General features: G+C 54.4%; 10 protein-coding genes across 10 annotated transcripts; 3 read left to right on the forward strand and 7 right to left on the reverse strand.

The window, feature by feature from the left end:
* Positions 1-2,608: 2,608 nt before the first annotated feature.
* J4E87_004784 (uncharacterized protein) lies at positions 2,609-3,677 on the reverse strand (the record flags this gene model as incomplete). The annotated part of the gene is made up of 2 exons (XM_049376402.1): positions 2,609-3,297; positions 3,392-3,677. The coding sequence occupies 2 exons, from the start codon at positions 3,675-3,677 to the stop codon at positions 2,609-2,611; spliced, it is 975 nt and encodes a 324-aa protein (XP_049233913.1).
* Positions 3,678-5,430: 1,753 nt separating this feature from the next.
* On the reverse strand, positions 5,431-8,426 carry J4E87_004785 (uncharacterized protein; the record flags this gene model as incomplete). The annotated part of the gene is made up of 3 exons (XM_049376403.1): positions 5,431-6,267; positions 6,457-8,087; positions 8,144-8,426. The coding sequence occupies 3 exons, from the start codon at positions 8,424-8,426 to the stop codon at positions 5,431-5,433; spliced, it is 2,751 nt and encodes a 916-aa protein (XP_049233914.1).
* A 403-nt stretch (positions 8,427-8,829) lies between these two features.
* On the forward strand, positions 8,830-10,113 carry J4E87_004786 (uncharacterized protein; the record flags this gene model as incomplete). Its single annotated transcript, XM_049376404.1, has 1 exon — positions 8,830-10,113. The coding sequence occupies one exon, from the start codon at positions 8,830-8,832 to the stop codon at positions 10,111-10,113; it is 1,284 nt and encodes a 427-aa protein (XP_049233915.1).
* A 346-nt stretch (positions 10,114-10,459) lies between these two features.
* Positions 10,460-11,449, reverse strand: GLD2 (Glycerol 2-dehydrogenase (NADP(+)); the record flags this gene model as incomplete). Its single annotated transcript, XM_049376405.1, has 1 exon — positions 10,460-11,449. The coding sequence occupies one exon, from the start codon at positions 11,447-11,449 to the stop codon at positions 10,460-10,462; it is 990 nt and encodes a 329-aa protein (XP_049233916.1).
* A 1,303-nt stretch (positions 11,450-12,752) lies between these two features.
* J4E87_004788 (uncharacterized protein) lies at positions 12,753-14,198 on the forward strand (the record flags this gene model as incomplete). Its single annotated transcript, XM_049376406.1, has 1 exon — positions 12,753-14,198. The coding sequence occupies one exon, from the start codon at positions 12,753-12,755 to the stop codon at positions 14,196-14,198; it is 1,446 nt and encodes a 481-aa protein (XP_049233917.1).
* A 344-nt stretch (positions 14,199-14,542) lies between these two features.
* On the reverse strand, positions 14,543-16,028 carry J4E87_004789 (uncharacterized protein; the record flags this gene model as incomplete). The annotated part of the gene is made up of 2 exons (XM_049376407.1): positions 14,543-15,028; positions 15,189-16,028. The coding sequence occupies 2 exons, from the start codon at positions 16,026-16,028 to the stop codon at positions 14,543-14,545; spliced, it is 1,326 nt and encodes a 441-aa protein (XP_049233918.1).
* Positions 16,029-17,532: 1,504 nt separating this feature from the next.
* Positions 17,533-17,903, reverse strand: RPS28 (40S ribosomal protein S28; the record flags this gene model as incomplete). Its single annotated transcript, XM_049376408.1, has 3 exons — positions 17,533-17,594; positions 17,655-17,738; positions 17,843-17,903. 3 exons carry the CDS (start codon positions 17,901-17,903, stop codon positions 17,533-17,535), a joined length of 207 nt encoding a protein of 68 aa, XP_049233919.1.
* A 617-nt stretch (positions 17,904-18,520) lies between these two features.
* On the reverse strand, positions 18,521-19,812 carry J4E87_004791 (uncharacterized protein; the record flags this gene model as incomplete). Its single annotated transcript, XM_049376409.1, has 4 exons — positions 18,521-18,930; positions 18,988-19,143; positions 19,198-19,371; positions 19,425-19,812. The coding sequence occupies 4 exons, from the start codon at positions 19,810-19,812 to the stop codon at positions 18,521-18,523; spliced, it is 1,128 nt and encodes a 375-aa protein (XP_049233920.1).
* A 1,042-nt stretch (positions 19,813-20,854) lies between these two features.
* On the reverse strand, positions 20,855-22,021 carry J4E87_004792 (uncharacterized protein; the record flags this gene model as incomplete). Its single annotated transcript, XM_049376410.1, has 2 exons — positions 20,855-21,705; positions 21,772-22,021. The coding sequence occupies 2 exons, from the start codon at positions 22,019-22,021 to the stop codon at positions 20,855-20,857; spliced, it is 1,101 nt and encodes a 366-aa protein (XP_049233921.1).
* Positions 22,022-22,339: 318 nt separating this feature from the next.
* On the forward strand, positions 22,340-22,831 carry J4E87_004793 (uncharacterized protein; the record flags this gene model as incomplete). The annotated part of the gene is made up of 3 exons (XM_049376411.1): positions 22,340-22,366; positions 22,416-22,500; positions 22,557-22,831. 3 exons carry the CDS (start codon positions 22,340-22,342, stop codon positions 22,829-22,831), a joined length of 387 nt encoding a protein of 128 aa, XP_049233922.1.
* Between the last annotated feature and the right edge of the window lie 636 nt (positions 22,832-23,467).

A 23,467-nucleotide genomic window follows, 5' to 3' on the forward strand; every position in this document is an offset into this window, starting at 1 on the left:
CATGCCTTGTTGGTCTGCATTCGCTACATCCGTGGTGGTAAAAGAAGAACACCGTCGCGTCGCGGCGACGCCTGACAACTGACCGGTGTGTCCTGACGTCATTCCTTCTAAACCCTCACAACAACCGCGCGATTCCGCAGCCGACATCGCCATCATCAACACGCACCACTGTTGACTCTGTGAAAATGAGCAACTCAGTATAGATGTCGCAGAGGCGTGTATACACCGTTTTCTGATCAACATGTCCGTGCCAAACGGACCGTCCACCCAACGCCCTGACTCAAGCGACGTGATGCTACCGCAATGATTGACGGATTTAATTGCCGAACCCTCGCATCTCTATCGCCGATTCAATTTCCATACTAATTCATTCCATTTTCGCGCAACCCCTCTCTTTTCAACGTCTGTGTTCTTGTCGCTACAACACCGTTATTCGTCGAGGACTAACGCCATGGCCACTCGCGGCACCAACGACTTATCACCACAAGAAACATCGCGACTCGACGCATCCATAAGCCTTCAAGAAAGTCATGAGGTGCCGTCCTGGTATGCGCACAACTCTTTCATCCTTACAGGCTACCGACCCGTCACGAAATCCATCCCTCTCTGCCTGCGCAGCCTACTCCATCTGCATAACGAAACCGTAAATATCTACACGCACCTCATCCCCGGCATCTTCGTCCTGTTAGCCAGCTACTCCTTCGATCGCTACTTCACCACGCGATTTCCTCAAGCGACTTGGACGGATCAACTCGTTTTCCGCATCTTTCTTACCGCCTCCGTAGTCTGCTTTGGGACTTCGGCAGCGTATCATACACTGATATGTCACTCGGAGGGGTATGCAAGCCTGTGGGTTAGGGCAGACTACGTCGCGATTATCGGTCAGATTATAGGGTCATTTATACCTGGCATCTACTTTGGATTCTACTGCGAACCCGGGTTGCAGAAATTATACTGGTCTATGGTATGTTGACAGAACGGCGTGGATGGGATGTTGTATGACTAAACTAACTCTTCCAGATCATCACACTTGGAACGCTGACAGCAACCACGGTTATCAACCCCAGTCTTCACGGCCCCAGATGGAAGACTTTACGCTTATCAACGTTCATCGCAACGGGCTTTTCGGCGTTTGCCCCGATCTTGCATGGCGTTTCAATCTTTGGCCATGAACAGCTTGACAAACAGACTGGGTTACGGTATTATTATCTCGAGGGTATCTTCATACTAATTGGAGTTGGATTCTACGCGGTAAGGCTAGCATGTTCATCGATACGTCTTCTTTATCGAGACCGAGCTTTGGTTGACACATGTGACAGACTCACTTCCCGGAATCTTGGAGACCGAAGAGATACGACATTTGGGGCGCATCACACCAGCTGTTCCATGTCTTTATTGCTCTAAGTGTCATCGCTCATTGGTACGGTATCATGAGCGCTATGGAGTGGAACTATGTGAATCAGCGCTGTCAGTGGTCTTGAAGTTCCACACGTTCAACTAGCTGTGTACTCAAGACCAACTCTTGCCCTCAACACATATACCACTATTCCATATCCTCACTACTACACCGGACCTCGTCGTCAAAACTGCCAAACAAAAAAGTAAAGACGAATGGACACAGCAAGACTCGAACTTGCATGTCCCGCATAACAACCACCCAGCGGAGCTGAGTCAACAAGCTTAAAGCTGGAAAAGCTTGGAGCATGTAGCTATGCTCGCCGGGCGCCCGGCAACGAACTAGAGGGTAGCTAGAGGTTGCTGGGCGGCGTGTAGCTACTGTGTGCGGGCGCTTTACCATTAGGCCATGTGTCCTGGGTGGGTTTTGATGAGAGACTGGGGAGATGTTGGGTTTGTGTAGAAGGAAAGTAGACGGCTGAGAAAGGTAGTGACTTTGCGAAATAGTTGTAATATGGTTCTTTTTACTCGTTTTTGTATTCACCGGTACATAACGCGCCTTTATTCTCAAGACACATAATATCCTCTCTGATTAGCAATTATCATAGCGCCATCACTTACATCTCGCCATCAAAAACATCAAAAACATCAAAAAGATAGAGGACTTGAACACAGTAAGACTCGAACTTACATATCCCTTACACCAACCGCCCAGCAGGACCAAGTTCGCCAGCGTTTCCGCCATCTCACCTTACCCACCAAGATGTGCATCACGAAATAGCCCAGCGCGATCAGTACCAACGGTAGCGACCCATTTCCCCAATCTCACCAGGCTTCTCGCACGCCCCAACAACCAGCCTTCTTTGTTATTCAATTCAAAGGAGTACAGAACCTCTAGGTGCCCCCAGTAGGCCCTTTACTCCGGGACGAGAAAGCTGGTGCTTGATCAGAGCTAGAAACCGGCCCCGTGCCGGAACTACGCTGGGCGGGCGTTCGCTAGGTTTTTGTGTGTGCGGGTGATGTACCGATCGGCTATGTGTTCTGTGTGGTTTGTTGATGAGGTGACGAGGAGATGGTGGATATATGTGAGGGAAGAGTGGGATGGGGTAAGTGGCGAAGGCGGTTAAACTGTACATTCTGAAATCAATCCAAGAACTCACTCTATCCCGCAAACCGAATCATAACCTACGCGTCCTCACCATACCCATCATGCTCATCGTATCATCCTCCCCCGAACCCACGCCCCAAACCCCCCCTCATCAACACTCTTACTAAACGCAATCCAAAACGCCTGTTTCTCACTCACGGGACTCGCACACCTCTCCACCATCGCTTTCACATTAACCTCCTGCAACCCTTTGATCGCCATAACCTGTTCCACCCACTCTAGATCCACGCCGCCGAAATCGCCGTTCCCACCAAGCCACTCATTCTTCATGCGGAGCATGGTGTCGAAGTCAGAGGGCGTGATGGGCGTGATGGCATCCCAGCCGTGGTCGGGTTTACCGGATATCACGTTGAGGTTTAGGGTGCGTAGGGAGATTGGGGGTATTGCCTCGGAACTATCATCGTCGGAGGGAGACGACGGTGTAGCGAGGTATTCGCATAGACTTGCCCATTCTGCGCGATCGAATTCCTTGCTGTATGGCAATGCCTTTTTGGTTACACTGATATGCCGTATAGATGCTCGGCTCCTGGGTGTCAGGTCGGAGAGGAAGGGGACGGCGGCTTCGATGCTGGTGTGGAAGGCGAAGGTGTAGGTTGAGTAGAGGATTTTGCTGGCTTCGGCGTGGATTTGCTGGTTTAGGGATAGGAGTGAGGGGACGGTGTAGCGGAGGTGCGACGTGTAGGGCGAGAGGAGGACGCGGTAGGTCGTTGGTGTTGTGGTAGTTAGGAAGGGTCCTTTGGGGTTGTTAGTATCTAATGAACAATGCCGTTCTGAGGAACAGTGTCCTAGACCATCTCTAGGTCTACCCCAAGCCTTCTGTAGACGTACCGGTTCTGATATGGTATGTACTCCTTCGTCTCCACGTCTTCGGACCTTGTGACCCTAGCCATGGATCCATGGTTCGTACGCTCAACGTACAAGCATCATTGTTCGTGTCATCTGAAAGGTACGTGTGAAAGTCCGGGATCAGGTTCGCGACTGACGTTCCGTTTCCGGTCGTGGGGGTCGTCGAGGGTAGAAGCAGGTACTCGTATATCATGAGACGGATCTCGAAAGGAAGGCGAAGTAACGGCGAGGCTGGGAGAGCGTTGGCTTGGTAGGATGATGACTCCATGGTGGAAGTTTGCCAGTTGTTGGATTTGGCACGATTCCTAAGTGTGAACGGAAAGTAAAGAAGGCGCAGAACGTGTCGAGTCGCTTCCGAATACTGTATGCTCCTCCCTTCTTGAAGTACAATCGTAGGCGTCCGTCAGCTCCTGCACTCGATCGGTGTATCGCTGCAACCAACAACACGTCTCCCCAATCTCCAGCTGACCAAACCCTCAGCCAGTTAAACGCGACAAGACACTCCCCAATCGACAAGACTCGACTCAAAAAGAAAAGACGCAGTCAATCAGCGCACAACGTCGACACAACGCAGTTTTGCTTGTGTGCCCGACAGACCATCAAGGTGTTGCGAATTGGACGCTTGGAAAACAACGCGTGCACTCGCCAAAAGATAAATTCCGGCCAGCACCATGATGACCTTGACGCATTCGCCGAGGCAGCTTTGCCGGAAGAGGTAAGATGCCAGATTGCTATCCTTGCAACGGCTTAGTCGTGGATCATGGCGCCGGTAGCGCGCCCGGGCGTAGATAGATGGATGACCGTTCCGAGACCGTTATCGTTGATATTGGCGGCGGTGAGCAATATCGGCAGCGTTGATTTGACATTTGACGCATATGCCGGTGCCTATATCGCTGTATATGATTATTGATCGCGCTCTTGGTCAATTTCTAATCTCAGTCAGGTACCTCGGTAGTCTTTGTCTGGAAAGTTCCAAAGCGCGTGCGTTGATGCAAGCAGCCATGTCTGTACACGAAGACAACGCATAACGACATCCCGCAAAATCTCTCGTCATATCGAATGAGAAAAGCCTGCTATCGCGCAAGACCCTGATAACGTGAACGCACGCCGTTCCAAGGCCGGCCGACCCGCGATCACTTGCATAAACTGCTTTCTATCGGCCCTTTCGGAAACGACTCGGAATACATGCCCTGGCCTGAGCGCAGTGTGTCATAGCGCGCGCGATAGTCAGGAGAAGAGAATTTCCCTGCTAAGGGCCCTGCAAAGTCTCCAAGTTTGCGTCAATGTTGCATGCGCGAGCAAACCTCGGGAGATGTTGAAAGAAAAAAAGTGGAGGGAGGATCGCCGGTTTCTCGGCGGCCAGGAAACGGTACGTACCTGCATCTGCTAGGCCCGACCCTGTGCCAAGCATTCGACCTAGAGTACTGTTAAGCTACGACAAACACGACACGAGTTCACCATCAAAGCCAAGAGGAAGCGCAATTCTGCGTCATGTTCAACGATATGCATTGCTCAGCTGTAGCAGCCCAACTGTGAACGCCATCGAGCTACCTAGATTTGCTCTTTGCCCCCCAAGTTCCCTAACCCATACCCTAATACAGTAGGTTTCCCTTTCTCAAAGTACCGGAGAAAAGGGAAACAAGCCAACTACAAGCAAAATCCAGAACAAAACAAGAATCTTTTTGAGTTTATCCCTCCCTTGCGGATTTACAAAACGCCTCGCGACTGAGCACGTAAGTTGACCCAATTGGATTTGTGACATGGAACCTTGGAAAAAGAGAGGATGCAAGAGGAGAGGAACAAGAGGAGAAGAAAGGAGATTGTCATAATACAAAATCTGAGGCCTATCAAGCGTATCATGGAAACATGCTTTTCGTGCCATCAGCCAACTCAAAGTGGACGTGAGAAAGAAAACAATGACCTCGTGTCGTACCAGCTCATCATGATGATATGACTAGGCCATATTTTTCTTAACAACGCGTCAAGCCTCTCAATCGTCCTGGATTTGCATAAGACGGACCCTAGTGCTGGCCGTAGTTTCCGCCCCAACCTCCGCGGTTGTAGCTGCCGCCGCCATATCCTCCGCCAAAGCCGCCGTAGTTGCCGTAGCCACTCTGCTGCTGGTGGTTGCCGGAGTTCTGGTGACCTAGACCACCGAGACCGCCGTACTGGCTGTTGCCGAGGTGGCTCGGGTAGTTGCCGTAGCCTTGCTGGGAGTGTTGGGGACCGCTCTGTCCGGGAGTGCTCTGGTTGGCAGAGCCGGGGCGACCAGGCTGAGCACCAAGAGCCGCTGGGCTGGGTCCACCGCTCTTGTAGTCGTTGGAGGGCTTCAGAGCGTCATCGTTGAACCCTTGGCTACCCTGCTGTCCGTAGGAACTCTGGTGGAAGTTTCCTGGTCGGGTAATGGTATCGGGAATGGCACCGAACGCAGCAGCGCCGGCAGTGGCGCTGGGGTTCTGAGAAGCTCCAGAGGCTGAGCGACCGTAGTCGCCGAAGCCTGCGCCCATACCGCTACCGCGATCATGCAAAGAGGAAGCGCCGAAGCCGCCTGCATTGGCGGGGGACGACGAGTGCTGGTCGAATGAAGCCTGAGGAGACATGCCGTAGTGAGGCTGGTTGTACATGCCACCCTTTCCAAACGAACCATAGCCGGCTCCTCCCTGACCGTAACCACCGAATTGGTTCACGTAGTTAGCGTAGTAGGGGCTGCCATAGTACGGGTGACTGTATGGGTAGCCTGCGTTGTGCGCGTTGTGCGCATGTTGGCCTTGAGCGGCATGACCTTGTTGGCCAGCCATGGCGGCGGGGTTGGGAGTGTTGTGTCCGCTGTTCTGAGCATCGCCGTAACGGCTCTGGGTCTACAATTCTGTCAGTATACAATGCGAGAAGATGTAGAGTTCTGTCTTAGCTGCTGTCCTTACTCTGCCCGTGTCATGTGCCATCTCTGCCCAGAGTTTCTCATTCACATGAGATGGTTCAGATTGGTCGGCATGATTATCGGTTTTGAGTTTGGCGAGCTGTTTCAGACCTTTAGAGAGTGCACTCACCTGTGGGATTTGGCTCTGCGAATAAGCAGAGTCAGTAGGTCCAGAGCCAAAGGCACTGCCAGTGCGCTGCTGAGCAGAACCGGCTTCCTGCTGGCTTTGTGCGATGGGCTGACCGTAGCTTCCATAGTAGTTCTGGTATTGCGCGCGTTGTTCGGCAGTGAGGTAGTTGGAGGGGTAACCGTCTGGGGCAGACGAGAAGGCACCAGGCTGGGACGGGGCCTGGCTTTGTTGGCCGGGGTAGTCGTAGTTTTGCGATTGCGAGTGGTTCGACTGCGGGATCTGCTGGCCGAATGGATCGTATGGCTTCTGCGGTGGGGCGGAGGCCTCTGATTGACCATACCTAGCAAACTGGTTGTATGGCTGGTTCGACTGAGATCCTTGATTCTGCATAGCCTGGGATGCAAGCGGGTTCGACGGAGACTGCTGCAGACCGGGCTGATGTTGGGGCACAGGAGGCAGTCCAGGGGCCTGCTTTGGTGTAGGAGCGGCCTCCTGTTGGGGAGCATCTTGAGATGCTTGGCGGGGAGCGGGAGGTAGAGAAGCCCTGGGCTGCGCGACGGGAGAGTGCTGGGGCGGCTGTGTCCTCGTCTCCGCCTCTTCCCTGTCTTCGTCGACATCTGGATCCGAGCCGTCGCCCAATCCCATGCTACCGAATTGGACTGCTGCCCTGTCCACGGCGCGGTCTCCGGGCATGACCACGGGCTCCTGCTGCTCCATCAACCTCCTCTGGTAGCTTGCGCTTCGGTTCGGGGTTCCAGAAGTCGCCTTTAGTGCGGTCGTTTGGAATCCTCCAATAGCGGGGCGACCGATGGGTGCCTGTGTAGGACCGTTCAAGGGGGTCGCGACAGCACTTCCAACATCCTTCGAGCTTGCGACAGTGCTGAAAGCTGTCTCCGTCTTGGGTGGGATGGACGTATCAGGCAGGTGCTCAACATTCTCTTGCGTAAGTTGATCTCCGGAGGGTGTGAGGGTGACGTCAGGGGCACCATCCACACTCTTGTCCGGCGTCATTTTGGACGTATCTTCGGCGGTGATGGGCGGTGTCTGGACAGCCTCATCTGCAACAGGGGGTATAGGCAGTTCCTCTGCTTGCACGGCGGGCTCTTGGGCAACTTGGTGCGCGGGCGTCTCGTCGGGTACTTGTGAGGGTACTTCGGGGGCAGCGGCGGCGGCGGGCTTCGGAGCTGCCTTGGGGACTGCGGGGACGGGCTTGGGTGCAGCAAACATGCTCGCCCAAGTCTTCTTCGCGGCTGTCATGGTAGCCTCTACGACAGGCTTTATGGCTTCGGGGGTCGCTTCAGGCGCGTGTACGGTCTCGTCGTCCTGTTTGGTCTCCTTGGGCTCTTCGGGCACTGTGGGCGTGTCCCATGCAGCGGACTCGGTAGTCGGGACTGATCCAGCAGCCGTACGAGGTCCACCGGCGGCGCCTCCACGACCGCCACGAATTCCACCGCGACCACGATCAGTGCCTCGTCCGCCACGGCCGCCGCGACCGCTGTCGACTCCACGACGGGCTCCGTCGGGCCGGCCACGCAGGCTGGACGCGCCATCGAGGGGGACGTTCTCCTTGGCCTTGGAGCGGGACCTGTCCTTTGCTTTCTTTGGGACTTCTGAGAATTGTGAGACGGCGCCTGCAGTGGTTAGTAATGTAATCACGTGCGTGTGGATCGTAGATGCAGTCGCTTACCCTCACTGATCTTCTCGATGGTGGTCTGCAGGTCGCCGTCAGATTCTTCGATTGCGAGGACGAGATCGGCGTCGGTCCAGTCGGGGAATAGCTCCTTCAGTGTGGATAGCTGTGACTGGTAGCGCTTCTTAAGCTCGCCCAGTTCGCCCTGGTCTGCCGATGTGTCAATGTTGGAGGACGCGCTGTCGCCGTTGGTCTTTCTGGGGCCCCGGGAGCCGTATGCTGCCCTGCCGCCGCGGGCAGAGCTCCTGCCTCGCGCAGGCCGAGTTTGTGCTTCAGACATTGGATGTGTGTGGTGTGTGGGCAAGCCGCGGGGGACTTATTGGGTGTGTGTGTATGTGGGCGGATTGGTGGGCAGGCGAGGTGATGATGTAGAGGGAAGGTAAAGTTGGGGAACAGCTAGAGGAAGCGACCACGTCGGCTTGGCGCTAGAGCTTCCAATGGCTGAGGACGCGGCAGGGTCGCGTTGACTGGGGCTGGAGCAGGCGGGCGGGTGTGCAGATGCGAGGGGAGGGCTGAAGGGCAATTGATCTACGAATAGCAAGAGTGCCTGTCCCAGCCTGCCGTGATGCGCGCGTTAACCTGTCACGTGCGCTCCCGTCGGGCCTGGTCCACTCTCGTCATCGCCTCACTCCACCACCCGACCGATCAGACGCCGCCCCCGACTGCGACACCAACACGCAGCCATGCAGTCTTCCGCAAGCAAACGCGTACTGAGCACCCTCGCCTCCAAGATCCACCCGCAGCTGCCCCTCACCCCGCGCGAGAGTCAGCAGCTCCTCTCGCTGCTGACCAACTCCTTCCGTGCCCACCTCGACCACGCCCACCCCCTCGCACCTGCCGAGAGCAACCCGAAGAAATCCACGCGAGAGTTGACCATCAGCTATGGCCAGCGCAATCCCTCCGCGAACCGCGCGACGTCCTCGTATGACTCAGCGACCCAGCACATCGACTCCATCTTGACCAACCCTCTGTTTGCGGTCAAACCCCGTCGGAGAGGCTCAAGGTCTGCTGCTAGCGACATACTGAGAGAGCCCATCGTCTGGTTTGTCGATGAGATAGCTGCCGGTTCTGCCACTCTACCAAAGGCAGCCATGTGCCTCGAGCTCCTCGAGAAGACCACGGGCCAAACCTCGTCACTCAAGGATGGCAGATCATCCGCCGCTGTACTCGCCGAATGGCTTCGAATTAGCGGTTCGGACACCTCGAAGCAATTCCTGGACATGTCCATCCTGAAAACCGGACGAGGCAGTAAATTCCTAGACAAGCTGGTGGCTCTGTTCGTGGCTGAAGGCGAGACCACCGCGCTCTGGCGCTGGTTCATCCGGCCAAACGAACAACGCGTCAAGGAGACTGGACTGGACGTGGCACGGATAGCGACTTTCAGACAACAACTACTGGCCAAGATGGTTGTATTCGCGGCGGACAACAGCTTAGCGAGCGGTCTGGCTATGTTCATGCAGGCCTTCCGCCTTGTAGAGAATGCCGGACACGAAGCAGCTTTTGATGTTCTAAGATCCGCGGGTGGCCACTTGGTGAACCGGATCATCTCCAATACAGATAACATGCTCGAACCCGAGTTGTACCAGTCATTCCTGTTGTCAACGCCACGCTGGCTTGGGGAGTGGAGTCCAGCAGTCGAGTCAATGCTCTGGCTACATCACCCTTCGACGCCCAGCACGGGACCTGGACTTCATTTCGTCCAGAATCCTGCCGGCGCCATCAGATTCGTTGAAGCATCCCGGAGTCGACGGAATTTCCTTGTACAGCTCTGCTTAGGGACCGCCCGGCAGCTGATGGAACAAGAGAATTTCGCGGAGGCGCAGATCGTGATGCAGTTCACAAAAGACCACTTCGCTGATGTTGTTCTACCGAAAGAAGCAGTCATTGAGCAGCCAAAGGAAGAATCATGGAAAGCACGCAGAGAACAGGACAATCTGCGGTTGTTGGACCGCCTGGTCCTGACTTGACCAATCTCTTCATTCCATCAATTGTAAATAGCCGCGACTGGCTCGCAGGTATTCTTGGGCGCGCAACCCGAAGATTCCATGATTACTTATGTTTGTAAAGAGGCCCTATGGTAGTGCACCGGGGTCTGGTCTGGGCGTGCGGGGGAACGCCTACAACTCGCGTCATATCACGCGAACACTATCTCACGATCACAATGATCTGCAAACATGCGAAGACATGATGTAATAAATCTCATGATCGATTCATTTCCATGAGCTGATCTAAATAAGTCTCTTGTTGACTATTGGTATCGCTAAAAACAAAATATCGAAATATGCCGTATCATCGTGATCTCATCGTCCCGCTCTATGCCTTGAGCTCACCACCGTCGGTCTCCTCTGGCCAGACATCGTAGCCGAAGGTGTCCTTCATGTTGACGAAACGAGTGTGTCGTCCCTTGGCAACCTCCTCAACGGCGTCGAAGTCGGCCTTGCTCAGCTCGGGAATAAGCCAGTTGCTCTCAATGCGCTTGGGGGTGGAGCTCTTGGGCAAAACAACGTAGCCGCGCTGGAGACCCCAAGCAAGCAGAACTTGCGCAAGGTCGTGGCCGCTTCGCTCGGCAACTTCGTTGAGCTTGGAGTTGGTGCGGACCTTCTCGCCGGTGCTGGGGACCTGGTTCTGGGAGCCGAGCGGCGAGTAGGCGGCGACGAGAATGTCGTTTTCCTGGCAGTACTTGACGAGCTCGGTGTTGGGGAGGAAGGGGTGGACTTCGATCTGGTTGATCATAGGCTTGACCTTGGCGATGCTGAGCAGCTTCTTCAGGCCGGGGATGGTCCAGTTGGAAACTCCGATGGCCTTGGCCTTGCCCGAGTTGTAAATCTCCTCCATGGCGCGCCATGTTGGCTCCGGGTTCTCGGTGAGGTCCTTCTTGATGATGTATTTGCCGTCGGCGCCCAGCTTGGGCATGTGGTTGTCGTCACTCTCCGCGGCAATGGGCCAGTGGACGAGGAACGCGTCGATGTAGTCGACGCCCAGGTTCTTCAGCGAAGACTCAAAACTCCACTTGACCTCCGCGGGCTCGTGCAGGTGGTTCCATACTTTTGTGACGATGAAAAGGTCCTCGCGCTTGACGTTGGTGTTTTCCTTGAGGAAGTCGCGGACGGCCTCGCCAACTTCGCCCTCGTTCTGGTAGAACCATGCGCAGTCGAGATGGCGGTAGCCGGTCTTGAGCGCGGTCATCACGGCGGCGTAGGTCTCGCCCGATGCGCCCTCGCTGGCGAAGGTGCCGAATCCGACGGCTGACATGATGACGCCATTGGAAAGCTTGAACGTCTTCTCGTTCTGGAGGGGAGCCATATTTGCGGTGTATGCGGTTTTTGAAGTTTGAAAATGTATCTTGAGAATGTAGAGTAAAAAGGGAAGTGGTCAAGTAAGTTTTGAGATGATTTATTCAGCGGCAACAGCGCGTGCTGGGACTGTGAAGCTACATATATCCAGCGTAACCTTGGTTGGTCTGAAATCTCTTCGCTCTTTCATCATCGCCCATCTGCTCGGACAGTCCCCAACCACGCAGCCGGCCGTGACCTCAGACCGAGAGATTCCGATCGCAGAAGCATCTCGCAGGCATCGGTCCCATTGCGAAAAAACTCCATAATAGTCCCATCCAACAGTTTCACGTAGACCCTCAGAGTAGGCCGTCAGCAGCAGCGATGACGTCGACGGTGGACTCAGGGTCCACAGCACGGGCCGAGCGCTGCCATTTTGATTGCTGGCGCGGAAGTTTTGCCGACCTGAGCTTCGTACAGGTGAAAATGTGGAACGATGTAGTCCCAATAGTCGTGCGGCTCTGCCGTTGTCAGCCACTCGTTTAAGCAGATCACTAGCTGCCTTCGCCCTAATTCGGCGACCCGCGGTTACCTCGCCCCACCCATCCTTCGTCACTCCCACATGCTGCTGCAAGTACCGCCGCGACTGTCTGCACGCTGCCTGCACCATCTACACTCTGCTACACTCGCTTCTACGGATTCCCACATGTCGCATACTTGGTGTATGCACGCCAACCGCCTTTGACAGGCGGTGTACCGTGCCTTATCTTCCGGCCGCGCTCTGCCTCCGGTCAAATGAGGCTCTGCGCTAAGCTTTCACGGCTTCGGCCAAGGGTATACAACGCGCATTCCAGGTGTTGTGGCGACTCACAGCACTACGCTGCTATCGGTCCCCAGTTTTCGGCGATAATACGGCGGTGACGGTATCCAGTTCTCATTCTCTGGTTCAGCAAACTTCTCCACTAGTGCTGCTATGCACGGCCACTACAGCAGTGTAATGATGTCGCGCTGTGGGTACAGAGGTACTTGTTGAACGCTCACAGTGCCAGAACGTGGTTGGTGTCACCGGCCTGAATCGGGATAGCGAAAAGCTCCTGCGAAACTTTCCAGAAGAGATTGGCGAATGATGATGGCATCTGGGGTTCATGGACGTCGCTGCCTGTCACTGTGACGAGTGATGTGATATATAGCCCCTCCCCCAGAAGACCCTGAGACTGCTCTTTCATCATCACAACTCCACTTCTTCAGCATCACATTCAGCTTCTGAGAAGACTGACACTACTACTTTCTTCACTCGATACCCCATTCTTATCCCAACTTCAACCACCATCATCATGTCTCCCTCCGCTGTTGAGAACGAGGCTCAGACTACCTCCAACAAGGCTCCTGAGCTTCCCATCCCAGCTGACCCTCAACAAGATGGCACCGACAACACCGTCGAGGTCCCAGCGACCCGAAGTGCCATGGCCGACACCACTGGCTACATGCACAACCTCTCCCTCTCGCCTTCCATGAAGGAGAGGAGAGGATCCCGCAACTCCTTCGGTACCTCACTGCCTATCCCCCGTTCCAAGAGGCAGTCGAGGCTCTCGTCCGTTCACTACCCCGATGGCCGTGGTGCCGCTGTCCGCCCTGGCATGCCCCCGATCCAGCCATCTCGCGACATCATCGCTGCCCAGCTCCAAGATCTCGCTGGCGAGAAGGTCCGCGCCGCCAAGGACATGGCTTTCGTCTTCGACATTGACGGTGTCCTCGTCCACGGTGACCGTCTGATCCCCGAGGGACAGCGCGTCCTCGAGATCCTGAACGGAGACAACGAGCTCGGCATCAAGATCCCCCACATCTTCCTTACCAACGGTTCCGGTAAGCCCGAGCAGGCTCGTGTCGACCAGCTCTCCAAGATCCTCCACAACCCCATCTCGACCGAGCAGTTCATCCAGTCGCACACTCCCATGCGTGCTTTGGCCGAATACTACAAGACCGTCCTCGTTGTCGGTGGTGAGGGCTACAAGTGCCGTGAGGTTGCCGAGCAGTATGGCTTCCAAGACATTGTCGTCCCCAACGACATCATCGCCTGGGACCCCACCATCGCCCCCTACCGTGTCTTCACCGACGAGGAGCGCAAGACTTCCCGCCCCCGCGACTTCAGCAAGGTCAACATCGAGGCCATCATGGTCTTCTCCGACAGCCGTGACTACGCCACCGACATCCAGATCATCATGGATCTCCTCCAGTCCGAGAACGGCAAGTTCGGAACCCGCGCCAAGGACCCCGTCTCCCAGCGCATTCCCATCTACTTCTCCCAGGGCGACATGCTGTGCCCCACCGAGCACCCCTTCCCCCGCATGTCCCAGGGTGCCTTCCGCATTGGTCTCGAGGCCATGTACAAGTCGCTCACCGGCGTCGAACTCGAGCGTGTCGTCTACGGCAAGCCCGAACTGGCTACTTACAAGTACGCCGACGAGGTCATCGCCTCCTGGATGGAGACCATCCACAACGACGAGAAGCTGCCCGCCAACATCTACATGATCGGTGACAACCCCGCTTCCGACATCGTCGGTGGTAACATGTACGGCTGGAACACTTGCCTTGTCCGCACCGGTGTCTTCCAGGGTGGTGACAACGACGAGCAGAACCCTGCTTCCTTCGGTGTCTTCAAGAACGTCTTCGAGGCTGTTACCACCGCTATGAAGAAGGAGCTCGGCGAGGACTTCAAGTTCAAGTTTGACGACAAGATGAACCCTGTCAACCTTGAGGGTGGCCAGTCTGCCATTGCTTAAGTGGTTTGATTGGATAAGAGTTTGTTGTACATAAGCATTTTCCTGGCGTTTCTTCATTTTTTTTTTTCGGGATTATATCCTTGCATAGCGAAGCTTGCAAATCACCTTTATAGATCAAACGAGTTTACTATACAACTGGGTCTACGGATTCTGGGTTTTCGGTTTTTTATATAGATTACGATGAATTCTAAAAGTCTTCTACCTCTTACACCGTTCTTCCCACAGCATGTTTCAATGTGAGGACTTCGCTTATCTGCAACATCGTATTTCATCGACCACCTCTTGGTCGCTTGTTCTCAGCACCAAACTCATCGCTCTGCGACGTCTCTCATACTCAAGAAAGACTACTCATCATCATCCTCATCCCCAAACCCCACCAACGCCCGCCTCAGCCTGACCTCCCTCCCCACCCCATCAACCTCCCACATAGCCTTACACTCATACCGCCCCTCCAGCCTAACCCAAACATCCCTCAACAAATACCTCGCAAGCATCCTACTCTGATACAGCACGAACCTCTCATTTGTAGGACTGATTTCATCTTCTTCCTCTACATCTTTCTTCTGCGGACGAGGACTGGCTAAGATAATCTTGCGGGGTGATGTGGCGAGCTGAGTCGCTTCAGATAAGGATGACAATTGGAGGGAGAGACATGGGTCTTCAGTCCCGATGGGTACAAAAGTATCCCAAGCCGGTACACCATCGACGATCGGAGTCGAGCCTGCTACGGGTGAAGCATAAATGTCGTACCATAGTCCTGTTGCGCCGATCATGGCTTTGACGTAGAGGGTCCAGGAGAGGGAGAAGCCTAGGTTGCGGTAGGAGCCTGCCTGTTGTGTTTGTTAGTCATGTCTGTATTCTCGTTGTAGTTGTAGTTGTAGTCGTAGTTGTCACACTGTTTCAACGTGGGTGTGTGTAGGGCGGACTTACGATGACGGTATTCCCTTTCCTTCTGATCACAAAGATACTCCCTGCTTTGTTCCTCTCTACTTCCCGTCTGTACACGAACTCCTCCACCCGCGGATCTAGGAACGCTTCTACACATTCTTTACCCGTGTGACTGAGGATCGTTGCAACGGCGTCGCTGAGACGCGGGTACGCGGTTCCGACCAGCGGGTCTTGAGTGTGGAAATAAGCTTCCAGGTCGATGACGTGAGGAGCGCGGACGGATTCTCTGCTCTGATTGTGGTGGAAGTACTGGGAGCCGGGCAAGAAGACAGAGGTCATGACTTTGTCGCAAATGTCGCCGGCAGGGTTGGAGTAGTATGTGTTTTGCAGTTCTTCCAGTCTGTCTCGCAGGGCTTCTTCTTCGCGGAGGAGGGCTTCTGAAGCGCGTTTTGTTGGGGAGGAGGGGATGAAGGATGTCAGTGTGGCACTGAAGCGGGATAGAGTGCTGGTGTTTGTCGACTTTTCCGGACTGTGTTGGCTGGGTTCTTTGAAGGTCGCTTTGAAAGTGGAGGAGATGTGGCTGGCGTCCAACTCGGCCCATTCATCGTCGTCGGGTTCCCAGAGGGGTTTACCCTTGAATGGCGAGAGGTCGCGCATACTGGTAGGCATGGCGTTAGCGGTGTCGGGTTGGTGTGTGGGAGGTTGTGTGGGGAGGTGTGGGCTAGAAGAGAAATGCGAGTTGAGGGAGAGTGTCGAGCTACTTGGGGAGCTGTCGAAGTCTTCTTGAGCAAACAGTGGTGCGATTTCGGAGCCGTGCTTCGTTTGCGCCTCTCCGACGTCGAGATAAGATGATGGAGGCGGTGACTTTGCGGCTTGCTTTGGAATCTGATCCGCCCAACTGATTGTTCGAATGCGTCTTGAGGTAGGTCGTGGCGATGACATTTTCGGTGAACTCGGAGCGGTCTTGCTCATCTTGGAAGCCTTGTATTTCCGACGCTCAAACTCATGGCCTTTTGCACTGATGCTGTCTTCACTACGAGCGCGTAACAGCGCATTTCCTCCAGCGATTTTGGAAGGTGAGCCAGAGTGAAAGATCGATGTTAGCCCCGGAAGCATGTTCATAGAACTCCCCACCACACAGTACGAGGAGCCTGACGATGACAGATCGGTCGAGTCTACAGCTACTGACTGGTGGTCTTTAGCTCCATCTTCTTTACGGTCTGCCGTGTTACGACGTAACAAATAGCTGAAGAAGCCTCCACTTTGACTATTGCTCAGCGAACGCGGTAGAGTTGTCCTTGAAGATGATCTCGAAAAACCGAAGAGGCCTGATCCGAAGATGGACTTAGGTGAGCTTGGAGGAGGTGTCACCGATACTGACGATTGCGAACTTCCCGGTACCCTAACGCGTGGGTAATCTAGGTCTAAAGGCTTGGGTGGTATCATGCAAGCCTGTGCTGTTACGGGTGGGGATGGTACAGGTGTAATGGTCTTCGTGTGCTGTAACGTGGGTCGTACAGGAGCCTCCGGGCCTGACCTTGCGAGTAGATCACGTAGCCTTCCTGCTGCGTCGCTATCCTGCATGATGGCGATCAAAGAGTACGGAGATAGCCAGAAGCTGAGCAAGTTGGTTGTGTTGAGGGTGGAGCGTTTGCTGTATTCGTAGGGACAAGGGGAATGAGAAAGAGCAACAGTAAGAGTCAATGCTCGATTGGACCTCCGTCACAAGAGCGGCGGTAGGATGTAGAGGATTCACACTCGCTTCAACCATGTCTCTTGCGACTTCAGTGAATGGCCTCACATAAATGACAGTCAAGGCAGTAGGGCATCACAGCAAGCTAGTGCCGTTGCAGTGACGAGAGTATGCGAGACGGGAAGTGCTCTGGCGTTAACAATGAACATTACACAGCCGTGCGGATAGAGTTGCTCAACCTAAGACCATGTAAGTATATGTTCGTAAAGCTGACAGATGATTCCATTAACGTCGTTCCGTGATGTCGCGTATCATCCAAAGTGGTTATCAGTTGAATCATAGCGAAAGCATGCGAATGGCTCGAGCGTCAGCAGGAACATAACCCGGCGAAACGCTCACAGGACGTGCCTAGAGCCAAGTCAGTCCTGATTCAACAACCCAAGCGTCCCTATGAAGTCCTAAAAACCGCCGTCACACATGTCACATCCATCCACGCGATGCTCGTTGGGAGTTGGTAGATTTTCGATTCATTCAGGGAGAGAACCCAGACTCTTGATATGTCGTCGTAATCGTAGGTCTCCACAGATCCATCATCTCCACCCCCCTCCTTCGCAGCGCTGCAAGAGCAACTACCACGCCATCATATTGTCCATACTCGTGAAGTCCGTATAGATGCCCATAGCTTTCGCAAAGAACTCCGGTAACCGAATAGAAAATGCCGCTTTCCCTTTTCCCCCGAGAGTTTGCTTGCGCTTATCGCAGACGCCTGGCCTCACGCTCGGACTCGAGCAGGCAGAGAATGTCGTTCTCGCGGACTGTCATGTCTCCGTTAGTATGCGGGGGTTTCGTTCAGCTGGCAGGTAGAGCGTGCGTACCTGGGCCCTTGACGTTGCGGATGATGGAACGGGTCTGGTCGTTCATGAACTCGACGCGGCATTGGGTGACACCACCACGGGAGCCTGTTATCATCCGTCAGCCTGCCATTTTCTCACGATGTGCATCCCCCAACTGTTGTATGCGCTCGTCCCCAGAAAATTTCGGGGTCTTCGGAAAGTTCGCGTACCGGTTCGGCCAAGGACACGGGTGACCTTGACGAGGTTGACGGGGGCCTTAGCAGAGTCCATTTTGTGCGGTTGTGAAGTTCGACGGGAGTCGGTCGTTCGGTGTGCGGAAGAGCTGGGTTGGGCGTTCGGAGATGGAGTTGTCGCTGGCGATGCGTGAGGGCTGGTGCGAACCGTGGGCAATTTTGCAAAGTGCGCTAGCTAGGCGAGCAGGGATGTGGCGCGCTAGTGCCCCGTCCATTCACTTGGGCGTGCAGCCAACACCACCATCAACACCCAGAGCATCACGATTTGAGTAATTCATTCAGAATTTTGGACAACTGCGAGCATTATGAAAGAGCTATGATTTGTGGCGCGACTTGCAAAGACGTGATCGTCGCAACACCAAGTGCCCACGCAATCATCACACACATCTCACAATGCACCAAGGACAGCAGTACTCAACGACATTTTCAATTCCATCTATCTAGTAAAGAAGCGCCAAATCGCTCAGAGGGGTATAAAGCGCCTTCCAACGCCTTGGGAAGTACCCGACCCTCCGTAGCTCTTCCAGCCATGCCCACCCACGTCCGAACTAGTCATACCGAGGATCGGCTTCCATGTAAACAAGCTTGCAAAACCTCAAATCCCTAAATGAAGGTGTGGAAGGATCTGAGGCAAGCCATATCATCAGCTGTTACCTACATGGCCGCAAACCTTCTCCTCAGCGGCGGAGGCGTAAACTGCGAACCGGGCTTCCTCGTGGCCTTCACAACCTTCGTAACGGTATGCTTGACCGTGTCACAATCGACTTCGGTCTCGGTCGCAGTGGTGGTCGAAGTGAAGACGTTTGCAACCTTAGTAACAATGGAAGGCTCGGGGGCGACGGTGGAAGACTGGGAGGTGACGATAGACGGCTCAGGCCAGGTGAAAGGCTCAGGGGCCGCAGCACGGCGGCCGATCGGAGGAAGATTCCATATATCATGGCAGTAGCCGAAGGAAGGGAGACAGCCGGGGTTGCAGTGAGCGGCTGTGTCGCCGCAGTAGCCGTAGGGACTGCAGCAGGGGCCTTTCGGAGAGCCGTTGCAGGTGAAGCCAGTTGTGCCGCCGCCTGTCAGAATGTGTTTAGTGATGTTTTCATGATGAGAAAGGCGGGTGAAAGACTTACATTGACCATTTGGAGAGATGATCATGCCATTGGGAGCGATGACAGGAGGCTGGACGACAGGAGGCTGTACAACCGGTGCAGGAATGGCCTGGTGGACGGAACCAACAGCCTTTGGTTCCTTGCCAAAGAACGTCTGGACTCCTGGGCCGTCGGTACCTGTGATTGATTGTCAGTAATTGTCCGAACGTTCAAGGAGGCCAGTAGACTTACAAGTCTCGACAAAGATATCAGCACCAGCCCAGCACATGAGGCTTGGCTCATTCGCGAACCCGCCTGGGCTAAGATAAGTGTTCACACACTTCTCCTCATTGCAGTACGCAGTGGGGCAGGTTTTCTTGTTGGGTACTGGGTTGATGTAGAGTTTCACACCACCTCGAATGAGTGCTGAAAGTACCGTTAGTCTACATGTCCTCTCTCCATCAAGGGGAAATACATACGACAATACCTCGGGTTTGCCGGCCCAGCATGCAGATCACAATCCACAGCACTGAGGTCATACCACATCTTTCCCTTGGATTCCTCAAGATTGTACTCGACCTGAATGATGCCTGCAGGCCCAGGGGTGTAGTAATCCAGATCCCTGATCTTCAACGAGAGACCGCCGCCGAATCTCTCCGTGTCGACCATGGGGTGAATGACGGAGCCGCCGTTGCCGGGTACCATGCTGCGGAAGGAGTCGCCGCCATCGATGTGCGAGGCTGGGGGGCCGACGGCCCAGAAGTAGACGTTGTACGGGCAGTGGTTGATGAATTTGACGTATTTGGCTGACGTCCCGAGGAAGGTGACGCTCAGGAGCGTCGCGAGGATGAAGAGGGTAAACTTCATGGTTGGGATGTCTCGTGGATGAGATAGGGTGAGATGAAATGAGGTAGGAGGCTCTGAGAAGAGCAAATTGGGAGCAAATCCCAATGAGCTTGAGGATGAACGAGATGAGAGCTTTACAGGAGAGAGGAAAGGGACATGTGTGGTTTTATGGAAGAGCGATTCACCCTTATTTTCTGGCCATCTTCTTCGTTGGGCCCTTCTCAGGGTCTTATTGTAATGAAGGGACGTTTGGAGAGCATCCATTACGGCTTCACGAGATGCTGGAGGTGTGTTGATCGGGTTTCTCCGGAGGGGTAGGAACGAACACCACGTGCGTTCACTCTTGCTTGGGTATTGTATGGAGTCCCAGACACTTCGTGCTCGCAATCAAACAGATAGTTTCGAAGTTCACGACCTCATCTCTTCGCATGCTCTTCTGAGTCTGGAATACAGTATCTTCAATCTTATTCTCCTCACGCAGGCATAGAGCATGTTGCCGTCTGGGTGGTATATTGGAAGTCGCAGTCGCGGAACAGACCCGTTGTCGTTGGGAAGATGTACTGGTAATGTGCGTTCAACAGGGCTCACTGGTAGTCCCTGGTACCAAACTACAAAGGCCGCTTCAGCACAACGGGAAGAACCCTATGCAAGGAGGAAAAGGAAGAGGTTTACTGTAGTCTACGTTAGCATAAAATCAGGCGTTTGTACAATCCTAAGAGCAATGTAGACTTTTGGGACATGTGTTCAAACCAACGCCATTTCAATTTTTTCGATGTCTTCCTATCTATTGGGTATCATGTGTTGCTGCCAAGGCAATTTGAGGTGGCATCTCATACAAGGAAGAAACTAGACAGGCCTGAAGCCTACATTAGGACAATAATGAGCAAAAGAGATAACCTAAGGTCAATGTAGACCTCGCGATATTTTTCCCCTTCAGTGGGACGAAGAAAACGTGCTTGCAATACTGATAATCAAGCCCCAATTTTGTCAACTCCGTCGCAATGCCGTACCGTGTAAATGCATACTTGAATGAAAGAAATAAGACGGTACAAAATAATAATAATCAAGCTTGCGGAATCCTGGAGCGGTCGCCGCCCTTGGCGATCCATTCCTCCTTGATGAGCTTGTCCTGCTCCAAGTGCATAAGCTTGTAGGCTGTGCGGATCGTTCCGTCGCTGACCTCGACAGCCAAACCGATCTCTTTTGGCGATTTGGGCTGACCCATGAGGTGGGAGACGAGGTAGAGACAGGCGCCGGCGATGGAGAGGGGGGAGCGTCCGGCTGCAACTCCGTAGTGGGCGACCTGATCCGCGCACTCTTCTGCGACCATCTGGACTTGGGTTCCGAGGGCGAGTTTGGCGCAGGCACGGGGCATAAGACTCGCGGCGCTGGTGGCTGTGGTACCTCCTTTCTGGTTGAGAAGGTTGACAGTGTCGATGACGGCACCATTTCCTGCAACTGATGGCCCGTTATTCTGGGACTTTTGTATAAAGGCCTCGAGCACCTTGAACGTACGGCCAACTTCCTTCTTGCTCACGTTGGTCATCTTGAAGATCTCGCGGAAACTGCGCTGCTGGTCGTGCTTTCTGCAGGCTATGAAGATGCACCCGGCGATGATAGCGTCTTGCGATTTGCCCTTGAAGAGTTTTGCGTCGTCGGTCATCTTGAACAGCATCTTGGCCGTCTCAGCGGTCGGGCGGCTGATGTTCTGTGAATCGCAGAGCGCTGAGATCTGTCCATACGCGGCCTGCAGCGCCTTGTTGACCTTGTCGTGGTTGGTCTTGTTAAGCGCGCGGCTCAAGTCCCTAGACCTCATACCGCCGTCACCGAAACTGATCTCAGTCTGCAGCTGAGAGCCGTGTAGCAGGGGGTTCGCGGCGTCTCCGATACGAGAGGGGTCGTCGTTTCCTTGATCTAGATACAGGACGCAGTGTTAGCATGAGTGTCACTTGCATTTCCTCCAAGCAGGCAAGTACTTGCCGTCGTTGGAAAAGGTGCGCCACTCGGAACGCGTGTCTATAGTCCTTTCTGCGAGTACGCGACCGCAAGAACCGCAGATGGTGTCGCCAGCGCTGAACTCTTCGACCAGATTGGGAGGGTTTTCTTTGCAGTCGGGGCAGATCATGGCAACGTTCAGGTCTTCCTGCCATTCGTCTTCTTTCACGAGTGTGGGTGCGGCTTCATACACCTCGCCAGGCGACAGCAGACGGCCATCGGGGGCGTACGACATCTTCGAGCAGTTGCGGACGGGCTATAGAGTGTATTTCGTTATCTAGCTATTGCGCGCGGTCGACCGACACACTTGTAGGCTGCGTCCGGGCTGGAGCAGGATGAGCGAGTGCGGTGGTATGAGACAGGCTGCGAGACTGAAGGAAAGTCTGCGACGACAAACTTGTAGTTCGGCGCGCAGGCAGCCATTGCTGGGCTTGGCACACCGCTAAGCCGTTTCGGGTGGCGGCTCAAGCTGCGGCGGTCCACGGTTTTTCCCCAACATCGACCTTCACTGTAGCTCCCATTGCCAGCTTCCCCACGTCACTACACCTACACAATGATCGCGCAATCCATCAGGGCCTCGGTACGCTCCTACTGCTGGTGGAATCTGGACACGTACTGACCTGCCACAGCGCCAGGCGCTCGTCCGCGTTGCCCGGCAGCAACCCGCCTTTGTCGCTCGCCGCACTTTCATCACTCCCTCGGCCGTCCGATCAGGTGATTCATCCCGAATGCTTGAAGACGCGACAGTACTGACCCAATTGGTGCCGTAGCCGACCTAGTGCAGGACCTCTACCTCCGCGAGCTCAAGGCCTACAAGGTCCCCGAAGTCAAGGCATCTGATGCTGAGGCCCACGTCCAGAAGTTCACCGTCCCCAAGGCCCCCGCATCCCCCGAGGAGACCGACATTGCGAACGAGTTGAAATCATACGAGACACAGGCAGTTGACGTTGAGGGCGCTCAGGGCGAGGACGACGCTGTGCTCCCGCAAGAGGACTGGTTCGAGGAGGAGGACGAGAGCATTACCACCGCCGGTGCCACCCATTAGAGGAGCGTTGCTGGGTGAGGGAGATCATGTATCAAAACACTAGCGACTGTGTCAATACCATTGAGCGATGAAGCCAACGGGAGCTCTGTCCGGGCATATGTGAATCACGTGATGTGACCATGACCTCGAGTTCAACGTGGGGGTACACGAGCAGATAAAGTTATGACTATCGATGCTAAGCTTAGTCGAGTGAGTGATTTGGTCGAAACCACTGTCTTTGTCTCAACAAGGTGAACTAAGCTGCTCGCGGATATGATTCTTTTTGACTCGTTGCGGACCGTGATCTACAAGTACATGAGACGTGGGAGTTCTACAGCTAGCCTCCTCAGGGTCTGGCATCCGTGCTCGTGCTGATGCTCTGGGAACTAAGAGGGGCTCGCAGCTGTTGAACTGTGTACTTTTTGTGCATGTGCATTGCTGTTTGAGAAGCAAGCAATCTACCACTTGGCGTACGTTCAGGAGAGGGGTGCTCGAGGGGTTAGGGATTGAGGGATTTGTGGGGTGCCAGGATCGTCATGAGGTTCTGGCAGCAGCCCGATTGCTTTTACGTGCCAGGCTGTAACGAGAGACTGGATGTCGCATCTATGCCTACCTCAGAAGACATTCACACACGACGCGTCGCATTCTGACCGGCTT

Source organism: Alternaria ethzedia, assembly GCF_023757985.1.
Source record: "Alternaria ethzedia strain BMP 0044 chromosome Unknown scaffold_9, whole genome shotgun sequence".
In the NCBI taxonomy this organism is placed as follows: Eukaryota; Fungi; Ascomycota; class Dothideomycetes; order Pleosporales; family Pleosporaceae; genus Alternaria; species Alternaria ethzedia.